Below are 16881 nucleotides of genomic sequence, written 5' to 3' on the forward strand. Positions count from 1 at the left end.
GGGGGGGGGGGGTGCTGGGCTGAAACCCTAGTGTCAGGGACTTGCCCACCTCAGGTCCAGAAGTTCCCTGTTTCCTGTCCACTCTCCCATGACACTCCCTCCATCTTCCCTGCAGGATCCCTAACTCCCTTCTCCACCCCACCCCAGGACTGGCCCTTCCCCTCAATGGGCCCCCAGAGAGCCACCTCCCGCCCCTGCCACCTTGCCCCACCCCTCCTTTCAGTGTCTGAAGTCAGGTAGCTCCCAGGGCAGAGTGGCACTGAGAGAACCAACCTCTCTAAGCGTTTGTCAGGACTCTGAGCTTCCCCAGCCACACCCCATGCCCTGTGGCCAGAACCAAGTTCTGCCCAGGGGCGCTGGGGTGAAGGGATGGAGAGCAGCCATCAAGGGGTAGCTGAAGAAGTCAGGGAGACACTGGAGGGAGTGATCTACCTCCAACCCTCTGTCCGTTTTACAGACAGAGACACTGAGGCTCAGAGAGGGAGGATGACCCACCCTAGGCCTCACAGTATGGGGGGCAGAACCAGGCTGGGAGTCAGGAGGCCTGTCCCTGCCTGACTCAGCCACACACCAGCCTCAGGGCCTTTCTGGGCCTTAATATCCCGATATGTAGGAGGACCGCTTCCTTCAACAATCATCTGACAGATATTTGCTGACAGAACAAATTCAAATTCTAGCTTTGCCACTCAACATGTGACCTTGGGCAGGTTACTCAAATCCTCCGATCCTTGATCGTCTCATAAGTAGAATGGGGATGACACTGGTGCTTGCTGAATGCGGTAGTCACAAGGAACGGTTGAGTTCATACCAGTGAAGCATGTGACATCACGCCAGGCCGGGCATGAGCACCCAGGGAATGTGAGCTACGGTCGTGCACCAGGTGACACAGGTACAGCACAGTCACCAGGGGCCCTGCCCTCCTGGGACCTGGTCAGGTGGAGGAGCAGGGCTGGGAGATGGGTACCATGCCTAGCTGCAGTCAACACACTGATAGGCAGAGGGCCCCTAGCCAGGCCCTTTGAATGACGTTGCAGACTGTGTTTGGGGTGGGTGGAGATTGTGGAGTGTGTTTTACCACCCACCCTTCTGCCCTCAGTCATCTTAGGCTTCTAGCTCTTGTGCTCCCCTACTCACTCTCAGGATAGGTGCCTTCTTCGAGGGCCAGGTGTGGGGCAGGAGTTGCCTATCAGAGAGATAGGATGGAGAGAGCTTCTGGTAGTTGCTTCAGGGCCTGCCCAGGCAGGGGTCTGCAGGACGTGCCCTGGGATCCTTGGTGGCCACATGGGGGGCCCAGTTTCCCTCAGGGTCAGCCCAGACCCTGTCCTCAGCTATCCTGACAGTTTCAGACTGAGATGGAGACTAGTTACTTACCCAAAGTCATTCAGCAAGTGCCCAGCATGAGAGTCACTAAACCATGGTCTTTCTGATCCCAAAGCCCAGCCTGCCCTATGTAAGCCTCTCATGGTCATGGGATTTATTTCTGGGTTCTTGGCCAACTACCCTGAGATTTCTTCTCGCTGTGAAATGAGACTGTGAGACCTGGAGCAGGCAGAGGCAAGGGAAGGCAACCCAGGGGGAACCTGGCCTCCAGCCCTCTCAGTTGCTCAACGGGAGTTTACCAAGGACCGCACATGAGTCGGACACAGGGTGAGAGCCCCAACCCACAGCTCCTGCCCCGATGAAGTTTATAACCCAGAAGGAGACATAGCAGGAAAGAAATCAGTGTGTATTTACAAACCTGGAAATTGGGATGCAAAGTGTGTGTGGGCATGAGAACTCTTGACAGGAGGCAGTCTGATGGGGATGGGGGGTGGCAGGGTGGAGATGGAGTGGTTCAAGGGGGCAGAGTGAGGGGTAGGAAGAGACCCTGGAGTCCCAACTCTGAGAAGAGGTCAGTGGGAGGCTGTGCAGAGCTGTGATGGGGCCTGTGGGATGTGATTTATGCCAAGAGCAGGGAGCTCTCTAAGCAGCCTAGTGTGATTTGCTAGGGATTTGGGATGGAGAGGACACCCTGGCCCAGACCACACCAGGGAGGCCTGGAGGAGCCAGCCAAGCTGTGATGGGTGCCCCGGGTCCCCTTGGAGGCCTTCAGAAGCTGCTCTGCATACAGCACTGTAAGCCCGAAACCGTTAAGCCATGTTGGCGCCTTACTGGCACACCGGAAAGATGGGGACATTTATTCAGAGACAGAAAACAGAGGTTCCGAGAGGCTAAGCAGTGCTACTTTCCTACCCTTTTGTGAAGACCCCAGGAGTCCACCAGCCCCTCCTGGCCAAGTCCAGCTCCTCTGACCTTTGGAAAGCAGTGAGATACCTTCACCCAGCGTCTTGGGACAGTGCCTCTGTGGCCTCTTGCCTTGGGTCTGGCTACTGATGGGGCCAGCTACCCTGAGATGGCTCAGCAAAGAGCCAAGGGGACACAGATAAGTCCCTGGTGGGCCCTGCCCAGCCCTAGGAGCCTGAACTCTCCCCACCCTGCCCAGACCCCACCACCCCACCAAAGACCAGAGCTACGTGCCCCCTCACCTCACATTCACTGAGGTCTACAGGGCCAGGCACTTCAGGGCCATTTGCCAGGTGCTGATTCATCTAATTATTTTTCCCCAAAATTCAGCTCCCTTCTGAGTGTTCCGTTGCCTATTCTGCTAATCTAGGCTCTCTGTTTTTGCCATTTTGCTGGTGTTTAAGTATTTTTTTAAAAAAACCAATCTGTCTGAGGGTACTGCCTACTTGATTTTGTATTCCTCAGAAGTCTCAATTTTGCAGCATTTTACAAATTACGACTCTATTCTGTATCCTCTTAGCTGTCATTTTCTACTTTATTTAATTTTGACCATTTTAAGGATTCCTCAGCCAATTTGTCTAAAGTCACTTTATATTCAAAATTCTAATTTTTTAAGATGTCCTTTCAAATCTGTGGGGAGCAAGGGATGGAATATTCAATAAGCTCATTTACTTTATTTTTCTTAACAGCCACCCAGGGCTCATCATGTGTACCCACCATCTGGCCTTTGCAAGCTCCACACCAACCCTGTGAGCTAAGACCACCCTGTCCCCACTTCACAGATAAGGAAGCAGAGGCGAGGTCACGTGCCCAGGGTCGCTCAGCCGGGAAGCTGCAGGGCTGGGATTCCAGCCAGGCAGTCTGACTCCAGATCCTCTTCCTTTAACAACAATTTAATTGTAATGTCATTTTGTTCTGATGTCAAGCTATTTTTAGGACTTTCAGACGGATGCCAACACAAGTCAGAATCGGGTGACTTTTAGGCAAACTGAACACTTGATGAGTTGGTGATTAAAGTGATCATTCCAAGCCGGCTCGGTGGCTCAGCCTGTAATCCCGCACCTTGGGAGGCTGAGGTGAGTGGATTGCCTGAGCCCACGGGTTCGAGACCCACCTGGGCAGGCGAGACCTCATCTCTACAATAAATCAAAAAATTAGCTGGGCGTGGTAGTGCACGCCTGTAGTTCCAGCTACTTGGAAGGCTGAGCGGAAGGATCGCCAGAGCCTAGCAGGTCGAGGCTGCGGTGGCCACTGCACTCCAGTCTGGGAGACAGAGTGAGACTCCAACTCAAAAAATAAAATAAAATACAAAGATAAAGTGATCATTCCAGGCCAGGTGGCCCGTGGCAGGACCTCCTGCTGGCCAGCTCCTTTCCCTGTGCTAGCCAAGGCACCCCGGCCTCCCCTCCTCCCACATCATGGGTGTTCAGGCCCAGCCTTGGCACAGGTGAGGAGAGAGGGGCTGAGGGACAGGAGTCCATAGGCTTTCAGAGAGGAGAGGGCAGCAGAATGAGGCCAGACCTGGAATTTTCCAGGGGGCTGGAGGCAGAATTGGGACTGGAAGGAAGGGTGGGGCATCCCAGGATGAGGGGCCAATGAGACCCAGGCCTGGGAGAGCCCCTGGGAGCTGGTGGGGGAAGGGGAAAGTTGGGGTCCTCTCTCATTCAAGGTCCCACATCCTGAAAGTTAGAACCCAGTATCTAAAGTCACCCTCTCCAGGAAGCCTGCCCAGACACTCCAGAAAGTGTTGACCACTTCTCCGCCAGTCTGGGTTCCCTCCTGCCACCTGTGCAGGGCCCAAGCTCCCCCTCCTCCGCCTCCAGCCCGCCCCATCCCCAACTTCCTGTCCTCTCTTCCTCCTCCATCCTTCCTTCCTCCCACCTCCTCTTAGTCTTTCACTCCCCTGTCTTGCCCACCACCTTCCCCTCCATCCTCTCCCTCCTTCCTCCCTTCCTCTTCCTTTTCCTCTCCATCCTCATCTTTCCCTCCGCAGGCCATCTCCCTCCGCAGGCCATCTCCCTCCGCCTCTTCCCTCTCCTCTAACTGCATGCTCTCTGAGGGGCCGGCCTGAGCTCAGGCTCAATGAAAATCACTGAATGAAAGCAACCATGGGGCGGAATCCTGCCCCTCCCAGCTGAGTCCTTCTCTGACCTTGGGCAGCAGAAGGAGGGGGCAGGGAGGGAGCTCAGCCCCACTCCACTCCAGGCACTGGCAGGCTGGGCCCAGAACCTGTGGTCCTGTAAATCTCCCCAGCTTAGACCAAGGGCTAAATTTAGTTGGAGGCTTTGTCGCCAGGTCCAGGAGGGAACACTAGGCTGGGCCAGACCCCCTGGCTCCAGGGAGATGGCACCTTTGAGGCCTCCCTGGCCCTTGGGGCACCAGTTCTGCCTGGACAGGACCCAAGGTGGAAGAAAAGCAACTGGAGTCTTGGCTCTGACCTATTGTGTCCTTCCCCAGCCAGGGCCTCTCCCCTGCTCCCTTCTAAGATGAGGGCTTCCCATGCCAGGTACACAGAGGCTGGAACCAGGACCTGGATACTCACACAGGCCTGGATCCTCAAAGAAAATTCTGAGAGAAGGAAATAGGACAAGCAGGGAAAGCCCAGACCCTGAGCTCCCAGAATTGGAGATGGGGTGTAGCTCTACCTGCCTGAGGGGGCCATGGTTTTATGAATCCATCCATCCAGTCAGTCAGTCAACAAGCATTTATTGAGCACCTGCTATTTGTCAGGATCTGAACTAGGAATTGGGAGCACAAATGCGGGCCCTGGGCTCCTGCAGCTTACAGTTAGTCTCACGGGGGACGGGGGACAGCTCAAAGCTGATCAGTACAGAAATCCAAGATGTCCCCCTCAGAAGAGAGAATAACTGTAAAAGCAAAACACTGTTTCTTTTCTACATTATTACATACCTCTGACACCAAATGTGTGTTTTGATTTTGTTTTACTAAGCAATTCTCCAGTTATCTGGGGACACCAATTAGGTGCCTCCAATTAAATTCATTTCTGACACTATTTACCTGGATTCAGCCTCAAACACACAGGTAAGGTTTGGTCCCACAAGACTGCCTCCACTTCAGATGCCAATTGCAAGTCCAGGCTTCCCATACTCCTGACAAACAGGCTGTAATCAGGGGTTCCCAAGACCCTCCCTTTGGGTTCTATAATGTGCTACAACATTTTGCAAAACTCAGGAAAACTTATATTCATGAGTTTATTATAAAGGATATTCCAAAGGCTACAGGGGAATTGGTGCATGGGGAAGTTATGGGGAGGGGGTACGGTGCGTCATGCACCCTCTGGGTATGCCACCCCCCAGCACCTCCAGGGGGTCAACAGCCCGGAAACTCCCCAGTACCATCGATAAAGTTTTTATGTCACAATCTAGGCACATCGATTACTAACTCAACCTCCAGCCATGCCCTTGGGGGAAGGGACAGAAGCTGGACTGAAAGTTTGACACTGTTCTAACCATGGCTTGGTCTTTCTGGTGACCAATCCCATTCAGGAGGCCACCAAGAATCAACTCATTAGAACAAAAGATGCTCCTGTCACCCAGGAAATTCCGAGGGTGTTAGGAGCTTTGTGTCAGGAACTGGGGACTGAGGCCAAAGATATTGTGTATTTCTTACATTACAATGGGGTCTACCAGGGCTCCTAGGCTGTAGACTCCAAGGTCCTGCCTGGTTAGCTGGGTCTGCCTCCAAGATCCTACTCCCCGGTGACAATAGAGGAGCTCCTGGCTTGAGCGGCCTCCCTGGCTCCATATCAGCACAAGCTTTTCCATCTGCGGCCAGGGTCCTCTCAGCATCTGTGGCCTGCAGGCCTTTGCACCCTCACCTAGGACCAACCCTGCCCACGTGTGCCTGACCAAGCCATAGCCTGCCAGACTGTCTGGCTTGAGTATGGCTCCTACCCCTTACCCTAGATGTGGTCTTCATAGGTGACTTTGCTTCTCAGGGCCTCGGCTGCTGCATCTGGGAAATGGGATTATTCACAGCTACCTCCGAGGCTACACTGAGGATTAAATCAGCTGTTTTGTGTAAGGTGTTTAGAGCCAAGGCATTTAGCACTCACTAAGTGCTGACTTCACATAAGTCCCGCCCCCTTTTTGCTCTCCTTTCTACCCGGACAGCACATGCAAACCTGAGCTTCTGTCTCCCGAGCAGGCCCTGGGTTCTTCTGCTTCTGAAGTTTTGCTCACTTGGCACCTGCCCTGGGGTCACGTTCTCCTCTTCTTACCATCCACTCTGCTGATGGACCAAGTCCTCCCATCCTTTAGTCAGTCAGTCAACAAACACTGAGCACCCACTATCTGCCAGGCTCTGAATTAGGAACTGGGAACACAAATGTGGACCCTGGGCTCCTGCATCCTGCAGTCAGTCTCACGGACAGGGTGGGCAGGGGGGGCAGCTCCAATGCCCAGTCCTCCCAGGGGCCTTCAGTTTCCTCAACAAACAAGCCCCGTCCCTACTAGGGGTGAGTCCAGGGAGGGCAGTGGAGACTGCATCTCCAGGACCCCCGTGTCCACAAGAGGACTATCAAGACCCGAGGGCAGTCCAAACTGACTGGAGAGCTGGGGAATGAGGGACACAGGATTTCCAGGAAGCTTTTCTGGAGGGGAAGGACTAGAGTTGAGCCTCCATCTCTGAGCCTTCTAGCCAGACACCCTCCTAAGTCCTTGCCAAGAGTCACTGTTTAGTACATGCCCTCTGTGTGACATGATTTGTTGAATGCACACAGAAGTCCTACGGGGTTTGTATTATCCCCATTTTAAAGATGCGAAGACTAAGGCTCAGAGAAGTTCAGCAGCTGTGCCAAGGCCACATAGCTAAGGAGCAGCACCACCAGAAGGCTGGGCACAGGATGCTTGCACTCTAGCCCTCTGGGCGCTCACCTCATGAGGCATCCTTGCCCTCCTGGGGCCCAAAGGACCATGTGCTTTCTGAGGACAGCAGCCTCCCTTTCCTCCTCCTCCTCCCTGCCCACCATCCCTACCACCTCCAAGGGCTCTGTCCAAAACAGGCACCTGCAGGATATGCTGAGGGTTTGAGCTGAGCCCCTTGAAGAGAATGAACATCTTTGGCTGTGACAGCTTTGGGGGCCAACAGAGAAGTTCCAGGAGACGGAACTGAGATCTGGGAGTTATTCCAGAAACTGCTTCTGATCTACCCGGCCCAAATTAAACCCAGGCCCAAACAGCAAGCATCAGTGCAGATGTGGCAGCCCTCTGCCCGCTCACCACGAAGTGCTGTGTTCAGCAAGAAGACTGGACCACAGCCCAAGATGGCAGCACCTGAGGCAAGGACAGCCCAGGTGCCTGAGCCCTCGGGGAGGATATCCTCACCCCACGTGGTCAGAGCCCCCCTGAGACCAAACTGGAGATCATCCCCAGTGATGGGGCTACAAATGTCACAGCTGGGGGGCTTTGGGAGAAGGAGCTGGCATGTGAGATGCAAAGCCTGTCTCTCTGCCTGAGAGCTCCCGGCTGCTATATACTCTAGGTAGTCTCTGTCCTGACCTCCAGGGGCTGGAATTCACTGCAACCTTGTCCCTCCCAGGAGGGCATTACCAGCTGCTTCTCAAACAAAGGCGTGGGGCTGCAAAGGGGGCTGTGGGTCAGGCCTAGAGCCTTCCACTCCCCAGACCCAGCAGATAGCAGGACCAGAGAATTCTTCTCGAAGGTCCCAGATGCAGTGTTCCCGCCCCTCCCAGCCCACCCAACCCCTGGCAAGTGGCTTGCTGAACCAGCAAGGCCTTCCTGGTGCCCAAGAGCCCAGGACTGAGGGCCTCTCAGTGCACCCTCGACATGTGAGCAGCAGAGTTTGTCCTGGAGGCCAAGAGGCAAGAGCTCCTGGCTGACAGGATAGAATGTCCCCTTGGAGTACTAGGAACACACACACACACAGAGACACACACACACACATGCCCACGCCCTGCATTTCTCTGTGCACCAGTGTCATGGGTGAGAGTCTGGCAGAACACAGGTGCAGTAAGTGCCCAGGCTACGGGGAGGGGCTTCAGGGAACAGCGCTCCACCCTCTGACCAGGTGGGGCCATTAATTAGAAGCGCCAGGCCAACACAGTGAGACCGGACATGCGGCCTCAGGTCCCAGCACAGGAAATGGACTGAGTCCAATGTTGAGAATGTGATGTTTGAGGGCTGCTGGGCTCTGGCCCACAGGGACATCCTGGGGCAAACGTTGACCCAGCTGCCAGGGAGGGAACATTGGACAGGCAGGAGGAAAAGGAGGGGTTGCCTGCTAGTGGAGCAGTGCCTTCTGGAATCCCAGAATCAGGAATGCCAGGGCTTGTGTGTGATAAAAGTCAGACACACAAGCCTGTGCAGTCACACACGCTGGCCACAGCACAGGAAAATGGTGGTCTTGAGGAATGGGGGATAAGGCCTAGAATTTTAGAGTGCTTTGCTCTTGTTCAGTGTTAAACCATGCATTTTCCAGCCTCTCTGCCTTTTCATATGCCGTGCTGTCTAACTAGAATGCCCTTCCTGGTACCACCCTATTAACTGGCCAAACTCCTACTCACCCTTCAAATCCCATATCAGCACAAGCTTTTCCATGATGCTACCCCAACCCTCATCAGTAAACTGTGTGTAATACAAAGCTGTTCACCCACCCATCTTCCCCTCGAGCATACACATGACCACATCTAATTTATTCCTACATACCCAGCACCCACTCGGATGACTTTTCAGGAGCTGGGATTCTGGGTGGTTTCTGCTTTTTGGATGGAATTGCCAATGTTGCCACAATCATATCTTTTCCCTGGTGAGTGCTTGAACTAGCACTGTGGTCCCTTCCTTTTCCCCTGCTCATCCTTTCGGTTGCCCCCAAAATTTCCCCTCTTCCAGGAAACACTCCCTGTCTTCCTAAGTTCAGATTAGGCATCTTGCCCATGTACTAACCTACTGTCCTTCACTGTAAGCATCTGTTTACCTGTGTGACAGGAAAGCAGAGTTAAATCGTGTGCTCTTCTCTCCCCTTTCATACCTTCTAAGTCTAGTGGATGCCTACCTGTCCTGGGACTACCCTGAAGACATCTAGTGGGTCTCCCAGCCAGAACCTGACACTCAATAGGTGTTCTACAAATATTTACTGGGTGAATAAACAGCTGGTGGACCTCTACTCCACATTGGGCTTTGTCAACAGAAGAGGCTCAGATGTAGGGCTCAGATTATAGGGCACATTCCACCCTCAGGAGGAGACAGCCTTGGGAGCTGAGGGACAGGCAGACAGACTCCTGTCTCAGAGGTGGTGCTGCACTGGATGGTGTCTAAGGCGATGTGTGGCCCTGGACATGCCCTTCCTCAGGGTCCCCTCTCTATAATGAAGGAAGAGGGGTGAGGGATGAGTGACAGGACAGGGTGAAAGGAAGAAGACAGGTAGGTGCTGTCAGGGACTAGCCTGGGCCTGACCCTTATCCCTGCTGAACCCCTAGGCGGCCAGGTCGAGTCGGGCATCCCAAGACCAGCCCCTGTGGACACTTCTGGAGCAGTACTGCCACGCGGTCACGACCCTCGCCAACCTGTCAGGTAGGCACATCCCTGCCACTGCCCTGTGGCAGACCCAGGAGATGAGGGTGGGCCTCGGGTTCTGGGAGGTAGAAGATTCTCTCTTGGGTCAACCCTAGCTCAGTGGGGTGGCTGATGGAGTAGTGGCTTCCTGTCCTGGCTTTCTTTCTGCCTTACTGGGGTCCTTGGGCAAGCCCTTTCCCCATTTGAGGCTCTGACTGATGCAGGACTTGTCTGGGAGTCCATTCCCTGACCCCTACTCCCTGCTCCCCGCATCGGCACTCCAAGGAAGGCATCCTGGCTGGCAATCAGCAGGCCACCAGGGAGGTGGCAGCCCCTCTGCTTTCAAACTTGGGGAGACGACAGAAGGTATAAAACATGTTCTGGTTGCCGTGGCTACAGGTGTCTCCTCCTGGTAAGGACCTGCAAAGTGGCAGCCCAGCCCTGAGTTCTGACCTCTCAGCTTCCAGCAGCTGATTCAGAGTCAGGGCCAGTCGCTGCAGAGCTGTGAAGTGCCCTGGACTCTCACAGGCTCCTGGGAGACATCTCCAGTCCCCACTCAGTGTCCTGGCCTCCCCGAGTCTGCAGCCGCAGGGTGGGGTGGGGGTGACCCTCTCTTGGGCCCTGGGCTGCTGTCAGAACACAAGGAGAGAAGCATGCTGGCTGGTTCAGGGACCCAGCACCCAGGTGCCGCCTGAGTCAGGCATTGCCGCCTGCTCTCCTTATAGGGGGCAATCGGGGGCTCAGATGTGGGGCTCAAATAACCTGAGGCTGATCCTAGCTCCTCACCTCGCAGACTCATCCAGACCCTGGACGAACTCATCTATGTCTGTTTCCTGGGGCTGCTGTAACAAAGTACAGACTAGGGGGCTTAAACAACAGGAATCTCTTTCCTCCAAGAGAAAAAGTCCAAGGTCAAGCTGTCGGCAGACTTGGTTCCTTTCTGAGGCCTCTCCCCTTGGTGTGCAGGTAGCCATCTTCTACCCATGACTTCATGCAGTCTATCCTCTGTATGTGTCTGTGTCCTAATCTCCTCTTCCTATGAGGAACCTAACCATATTGGATTACCTTAATCCAATCACCTAACTTTTTATTGTAATCATCTCTTTAAAGACCCTAAATCCAAACAAGGCCACATTCTGAGGTATTGGGGGTTAGTACCTCAACATATGAGCTTTGGAGGGACACAATTCAGCCTATAACAGCATCTTAGCCTGTTTCCTCGCCTGTTAAGTGGTTCTCAGTCTACCTTGGGGGCTTACAGTGAGGGCTGAACGAGAGAGACCATAGAGACACCCAGCGCAGGCCAAGCCAGCCATCAGACAGAAGAGAAGGCACTTCCTCAGGAAGACTCACCCTTCCCCTCACTGGACTGCCTGCCCTCAGAGGTGACTCTGGCTTGTCAGCAGACCCATTACCTTCTCCAGGCCCTCCTCTCCCCGCCCCTCCAGCAGGTGGCACAGATGCCTCCCTGTTTCCCTTGATGGGTAGAACCACCTCCTCCCTGCCTCTGAATCTAGGATAGGGTCCCAGCTTCTCCAAACACAAAGCCCTCCCTTCTCAACTTCTAGTGTCATCCACCTTTTTATTTTTTTTTTGAGTTGGAGTCTCACTCTGTCACCCAGACTGGAGTGCAGTGGCCGCTCCCGGCCAACGCAGCCTCGACCTGCTGGGCTCCGGCGATCCTTCTGCCTCAGCCTTCTGAGCAGCCGGAATTACAGGTGCGCGCTACCACGCCTGGCTGATTTTTTGATTGATTGTAGAGATGAGGTCTCGCTGCCCAGGTGGGTCACCTTTTATAAAAGGGATCCATATGATTTATAAAAAATTAGGAGAAAAATCTTCAAATCAAAGAAAACAATAAGAGCTTATTCTACAACCCAGGAATTTTTATCATCTTAGATCCACCAGGCTTTTATGAATCCATAGAACCTCATGGCTTTTTATTACATTTTTATTTTAGTTTATTATAATTCTTTTTTTTTTTTTAGATACAAGTTCTCGCCATGTTGCCTAGGTTGGTCTCCAACTCCTAGGCTTAAGCAATCCTCCTGCCTCAGCCTCCCAAAGTGCTGGAATTATAGGCATGAGCCACTGATCCTGGCCTATTCTTTTTGGTAAAACTGGGATACTTCTGTGTGCATAGTTTTGCCACATGCCTTTTTCTGATATAATTCAGAGTGAACACATCCCGTGACATTAAATATTCATCCACCACATCGCCTGTGATGCTGCCTAGCAGTCATCTGGGGACGTACCACCCTTCATTAACCATGCCCCAGAGGTGGGCTTGGGGGCTGTTAGGGAGCCCCTCGGGCTTCAGAAATCGCTTCTCAGGTCCCCACATGATAGTGACTTTTTTTTAGTGTCCACTGATTGGGAAAATGCATGATGACTAGCATCAAGTTCAAAACCAAGAAAAACCAAACACTCTACTGTTTAGGCATATATACACGTGAGAACACCGAAAAATCAAGCGAGAGAATGACAAACGCATTATTCAAGGGCATGTTCCCTCTGGGTAAGGAGTACAGAAATAAATATGTAAGTGACTGGTAATGGTCTGGTTTCCAATTGGGTGGTAGGTTTATTATATTTACTATTACATACAAACTTCTATAAAAGACAAGAATAAAATAAAGTTAGGCCACGCGTGGGCTAATGACGGCAAAGAGTCATGAATCAAAGACTGTGATCATTCCACTGTGTGCCCCTGAGGTCCAAATAAAGGAAAAACACACATAATCACGACAACGATTATGACTTCAGATGGACTTTAAATGAATTATTTTGATTTTATTCATCACAGAGGCATCTGCATATATTTGAAAAATAATAGGATGTCTATTTGAGGCATGTTATTTTTCCTGTCCATAGACAATATAAGAATCTGAATGGATTCAAAGATCCCTTGAAGTAACTCCCCAATCCAGTGTGCGCACGCCACACACACACACACACACACACACACACACACACACACAGGCATATATCAGGGTGGTCAAATGGGCATAGAGTCTTGGCCTGGGAGACGGGGACCTGAGCTCTCCTCAGCTCTGCTGCAGAGGCATTTGCTCTTTCATGGTGACTCGCTGAGTCCAAGCCTGGAGCATTCTGATGGGTGTTGGGGATGGGTTAGTGAACAAGGCCTTGCACATGGGGAGTCGCCGAGTCGCCAGCGAGACAATGGAAAAACAGCAACCTTGGTGTGACACAGGCATCAAGGAGGTGAGTGCTCAGCTGTGTATATGATGAATGCGTGTAGAGCTGGGAGGGCCTCTTCAGCTGCAGGAACAGCCTGAGTGAAGTGCAGAGGCAGAGAGTGGCTCCAGGGAGTGCTGCGTTGTTATGGAGGGCCTCTCAAATGGAGCAGGGGGGCAAGGATGGGGGATGGATGACCAAGAACTTTATTTGCAATGCCGAAGAGTTGGACTCCATGGCTCCATCTCAAAGACAATGCAGGGTAGGGGATGGGGGCGCTCTTCAGAAGAAGAGTCATAAAATCTTTTTTTCTTTTTTTGAGTAGTAGTCTCACTCTGTGCCCAGGCAGGAGTGCAGTGGCATGCTCACGACCACCGCAGCCTCGAACTGCTGGTCTCAGGCGATCCTTCCGCCTCAGCCTTCCAAGTTGCTGGAACTACAGGCATGCGCCACCCACCCAGCTAATTTTTAAAAAAATTTTTTATTGTAGAGATGAGGTCTTGCCATGTTGCCCAAGCAGGTCTCGGACCCCTGGACTCAGGCAATCCTCTCGCCTCTGCCTCCCAAAGTGCTAGGATTACAGGCATGAGCCACCACTCCCAGTTGAGAGATGAGATTTTAACTGTAAAACATCAGCTCATCTGCTAGAAGGAGAAGACAGGGCCACAGAGATGGAGATGGCATGGGAGGGATGGGAGAAGAAATTGTTGTTGCCTATCTGTAATATGGGAATGTGGAATTGGATGGTCACTGAGGGCCCTTTCTGGCCCCAAAGCCTAGTCCCATGGTTCGACATGGAAACACCAGGCCACCTCCTCTGTCCTGAGGTGGAGTGGAGTAGGGTGGGGAAGGGGTGTCTGGCCTGGGGTCCTGTCCCCAGTGCCACAGGGCAAAAGTGGGGCACCTTCAGGACCCTCCTGAGTTTCCATGCCCTCAGCTGCCCCACTGTACCTCCCAGGAATCTCCACGACGATCCCAGCTCTACCTGAGCGAACTCCCTGTCTACGTGACCTAACCAAGAACAGTCCCTTAGAGATGCAAAGACTCACCCCATCCCCTTAAGTCCTGTTTTCCAGCTGATATTTGAGTAGTGAAGAATGAGAAAGAGAATGTGTGTGAAATGGTGAAGATGCATGTCTGTGACTGTGTGAGACTCTGTGGTGCCATGTACCTATTTGGTGCCATGTGTTAGGCTTTGCAAGAGGTATGTCTGAGCTGGCCTGGAAATGTCTGCTGCCACTGCAACTGACATTAGAGGTGGGTCATGGGTGGGACACAAGGCACAGAGGCCCATGCCTCACTCCGGGCTGCTCAAGGCCACATAGTGGTCTTCTGCACACCTGCAACACTTTCATGAACTTATTTGCCAACCTGTCCCTACCAGTCCAGGGACACACAGACTGTCCCAGATGCTTCTCTCCCATGCCTAGCTTTAATTTGGGCTTGGGCTGGCCTGCAGCCCTGGGACCCACTCCCATCCCAGGGGCCTCTCATCTCTGCTTCTCTAATTAGTGAAAAAGACTCAGTGTTTGTTTGCAGTTGGATTTAATCTAATAGGGAAGTTTAGGCTCTTCCCAGTTTATTCCCCAGTTACCTATTTGCAAAAACACTAAAGGGAGTTGTAAAATCAATTTTATCCAGAACAGCTACCTTTTCCAATGCTTCCTGTCACATCTGTAATAACAGACAACGGTGCCTTTAATAATAAGATCCTTCAAGAATAGCCCCACATCCTGGAAACCAGAGGACCTTGGGCCTGTGTCTGTGCTTAGGGCCCAGCTGACCACTCAGGATGCACAATGACCTTTGGTTCTGTCACCAAAATGGTCACTTCCCAGAGGAGTCTTTGGGACATGTGCTCCCCCAGTGAAGAGCAATCCAGATCACCCAGGCCAACCCTCTGTTCTGCAGAAATCTGCATGTGAAATGAGAAATCTTTGCCTCTGGTTGCTGGGCGCTCACTACCTCCTGACTTAGCTGCATCCCCAAGACAGTGGCACTGGGCATGGGCAAAGTCAACAACTTAAGGCTGGCTTGATTTCTCCCTTCTCCCCAGTCCCCCATGCTATGATGTGGTATGTGAAGGGCCCTCCTTTGTACATGAAGGATACTATTTCCCTGTGAAATCGTCGGTCACAGGCTGACCTGGACAGCCACACTCTGGCCTGTGTGGGACTCTGGGGGGCAGGGTCTACTTTGGGAACTGAGACTAGGATGCAGCCCAGGGCTGGGGTCAAGACTCACATCTGAGGCTGGGGTTGGGACTCAACCTGTCCTCCCCAGCTCCTGTTGCTGGGTATTTTGAAGACCCAGCAACCCCTGCCACTGCAGTTGCCCAGAGCTGAGCCAGGGGCTCTAGGCATCCAGGAGGCCAAAGCAGACCTGGCTGGCTGCTCTGCACCTCATACCTGCCAGTCAGCAGGTCCTGGAGAGATGCCAGGGCTAGGCCCTGGTCTTAACGCTCTCTCCCTCACTTGCTTGCCCTGTCTGGCAGTGACAGCAGCATTAATATGGAGGCTGGTGAGACTGGAATGCACAAAGGCAGCCTGCCTGCCTCTGCCTCTACTTCTCAGGGCACAGTGCTGGGTCAGGGTGATTGTGGGCTTCCTGGCAGCTTTGGTTACAGTGGAGGCTGGCAGGGGCACAGGAGAGGTTCCTGGGACTGGGTCCCAACTCTCTCTGCCCTGGAAATACACAACATGCACGTATGCTTTCCCCAGACTTTGGGGCTCATAACTCAGAACCAGACTCTTAGGGCTGGGAGGGGCCTCAGCGAGCGTTTCACCATAAAGTCCCAAAAGTGATAGCAGAGTCCTGCCTGCAGGGAGAGAAGAGACAGAGGCAGGACCAGAGCCCAGCCTGAGTCACGGCCTGTCACCCCCTAGGCAGTGCTCCTGAGTCCGGGTTACCCACTCAGCAAGCAGGAGCAGCAGGCTCACCCTGGCATTCTGAGGGTGCAGCTGCAACAAGTTACCAAGGCGGCAGTTCTAGGGGTCCTGGGCAAACCCCTATAAAGGCACTTAGCTCCTCCGCACCTGCCATGGGGCCTGATTTTTTTCCCCTCTACTGGTGTGAAAACCAGCATCGGGTGGCCCTGACCAAGCCAGGAGGAAGAGAGACATTTGCACTTCTCTCCTGATTCTTACTGGTGCCCAGGGCACTAAGACCTGAGTGTCCAAAGCCTTCCAGATGATGTCAACCAATTTCTCCCCTAGAACTCCCCCATCTAATTCAACGGCAACGCTGCCCCCGCCCCATGTTATCCCCACCTACTGACTCCACTCAAAGCACCACCCACTCCCCTCTCCAGCCCCTCCCCACCAGGACTGGTTCCCCCTCCGAAATCCCTCTTCCTTCCAGCTCCCACGGCCTAGTCCAGGGTCTTCAACCTGTTCAGGCCACTCGATCTCGTTAGACCCTTCGGTGGCGCCCTGCTTCGGTCCAGGTCTCCCCACTCCATTGCCTTCCCAGAGGCAGAGGCTTTTCCAGGGCGCAAATCTGCCCGTGGACCCTCCGTCTCCCGCCTCCCTCCAGGGTCCTAGCTCAGGGGAGACAAAACGGGCGGAGAGCACCCAACTTTGCCTGCCGCTGATCCTCGGTTAGGAAGGCTGCGGTGACTCCCTCGGACGAGCGGCAGGAGCGTGGCGCGCTGCGCTGCCCTCTGCAGCTCCGGGGCCTGCGATTCTCCGACGGGGCATCCCGGCCCCCGTGCCCACGCCCTCCAGGCCCGCCGTCCTCCTCTGGACCTCGAGGGTGGAAGAGAGCCGGGATCCAGCAGGCCGTCTCTGGGCAGGGCCTGCGGGCGGGGGGCCGGGGGCTGGAGACCGAGCCCCGAGGAGAGGAGCCGCCGGCCCCGCCCCACGGCGCC

At 53.6% G+C, this 16881-nt stretch overlaps 1 protein-coding gene across 1 annotated transcript in view; it reads left to right on the forward strand.

The window, feature by feature from the left end:
• CRHR2 (corticotropin releasing hormone receptor 2) overlaps window positions 1–16881 on the forward strand; it is a 46166-nt gene that overhangs the window by 635 nt on the left and 28650 nt on the right. Inside the window, exon 2 of the mRNA XM_008067554.1 lies at window positions 9740–9833. Within this exon, the coding sequence (XP_008065745.1) occupies window positions 9740–9833 (94 nt within the window). The remainder of the gene's footprint in view (window positions 1–9739; window positions 9834–16881) is intronic.

Source organism: Carlito syrichta, unplaced genomic scaffold (genome assembly GCF_000164805.1).
Source record: "Carlito syrichta isolate Samal-C Ts95f unplaced genomic scaffold, Tarsius_syrichta-2.0.1 Scaffold107564, whole genome shotgun sequence".
Lineage (NCBI taxonomy): Eukaryota > Metazoa > Chordata > Mammalia > Primates > Tarsiidae > Carlito > Carlito syrichta.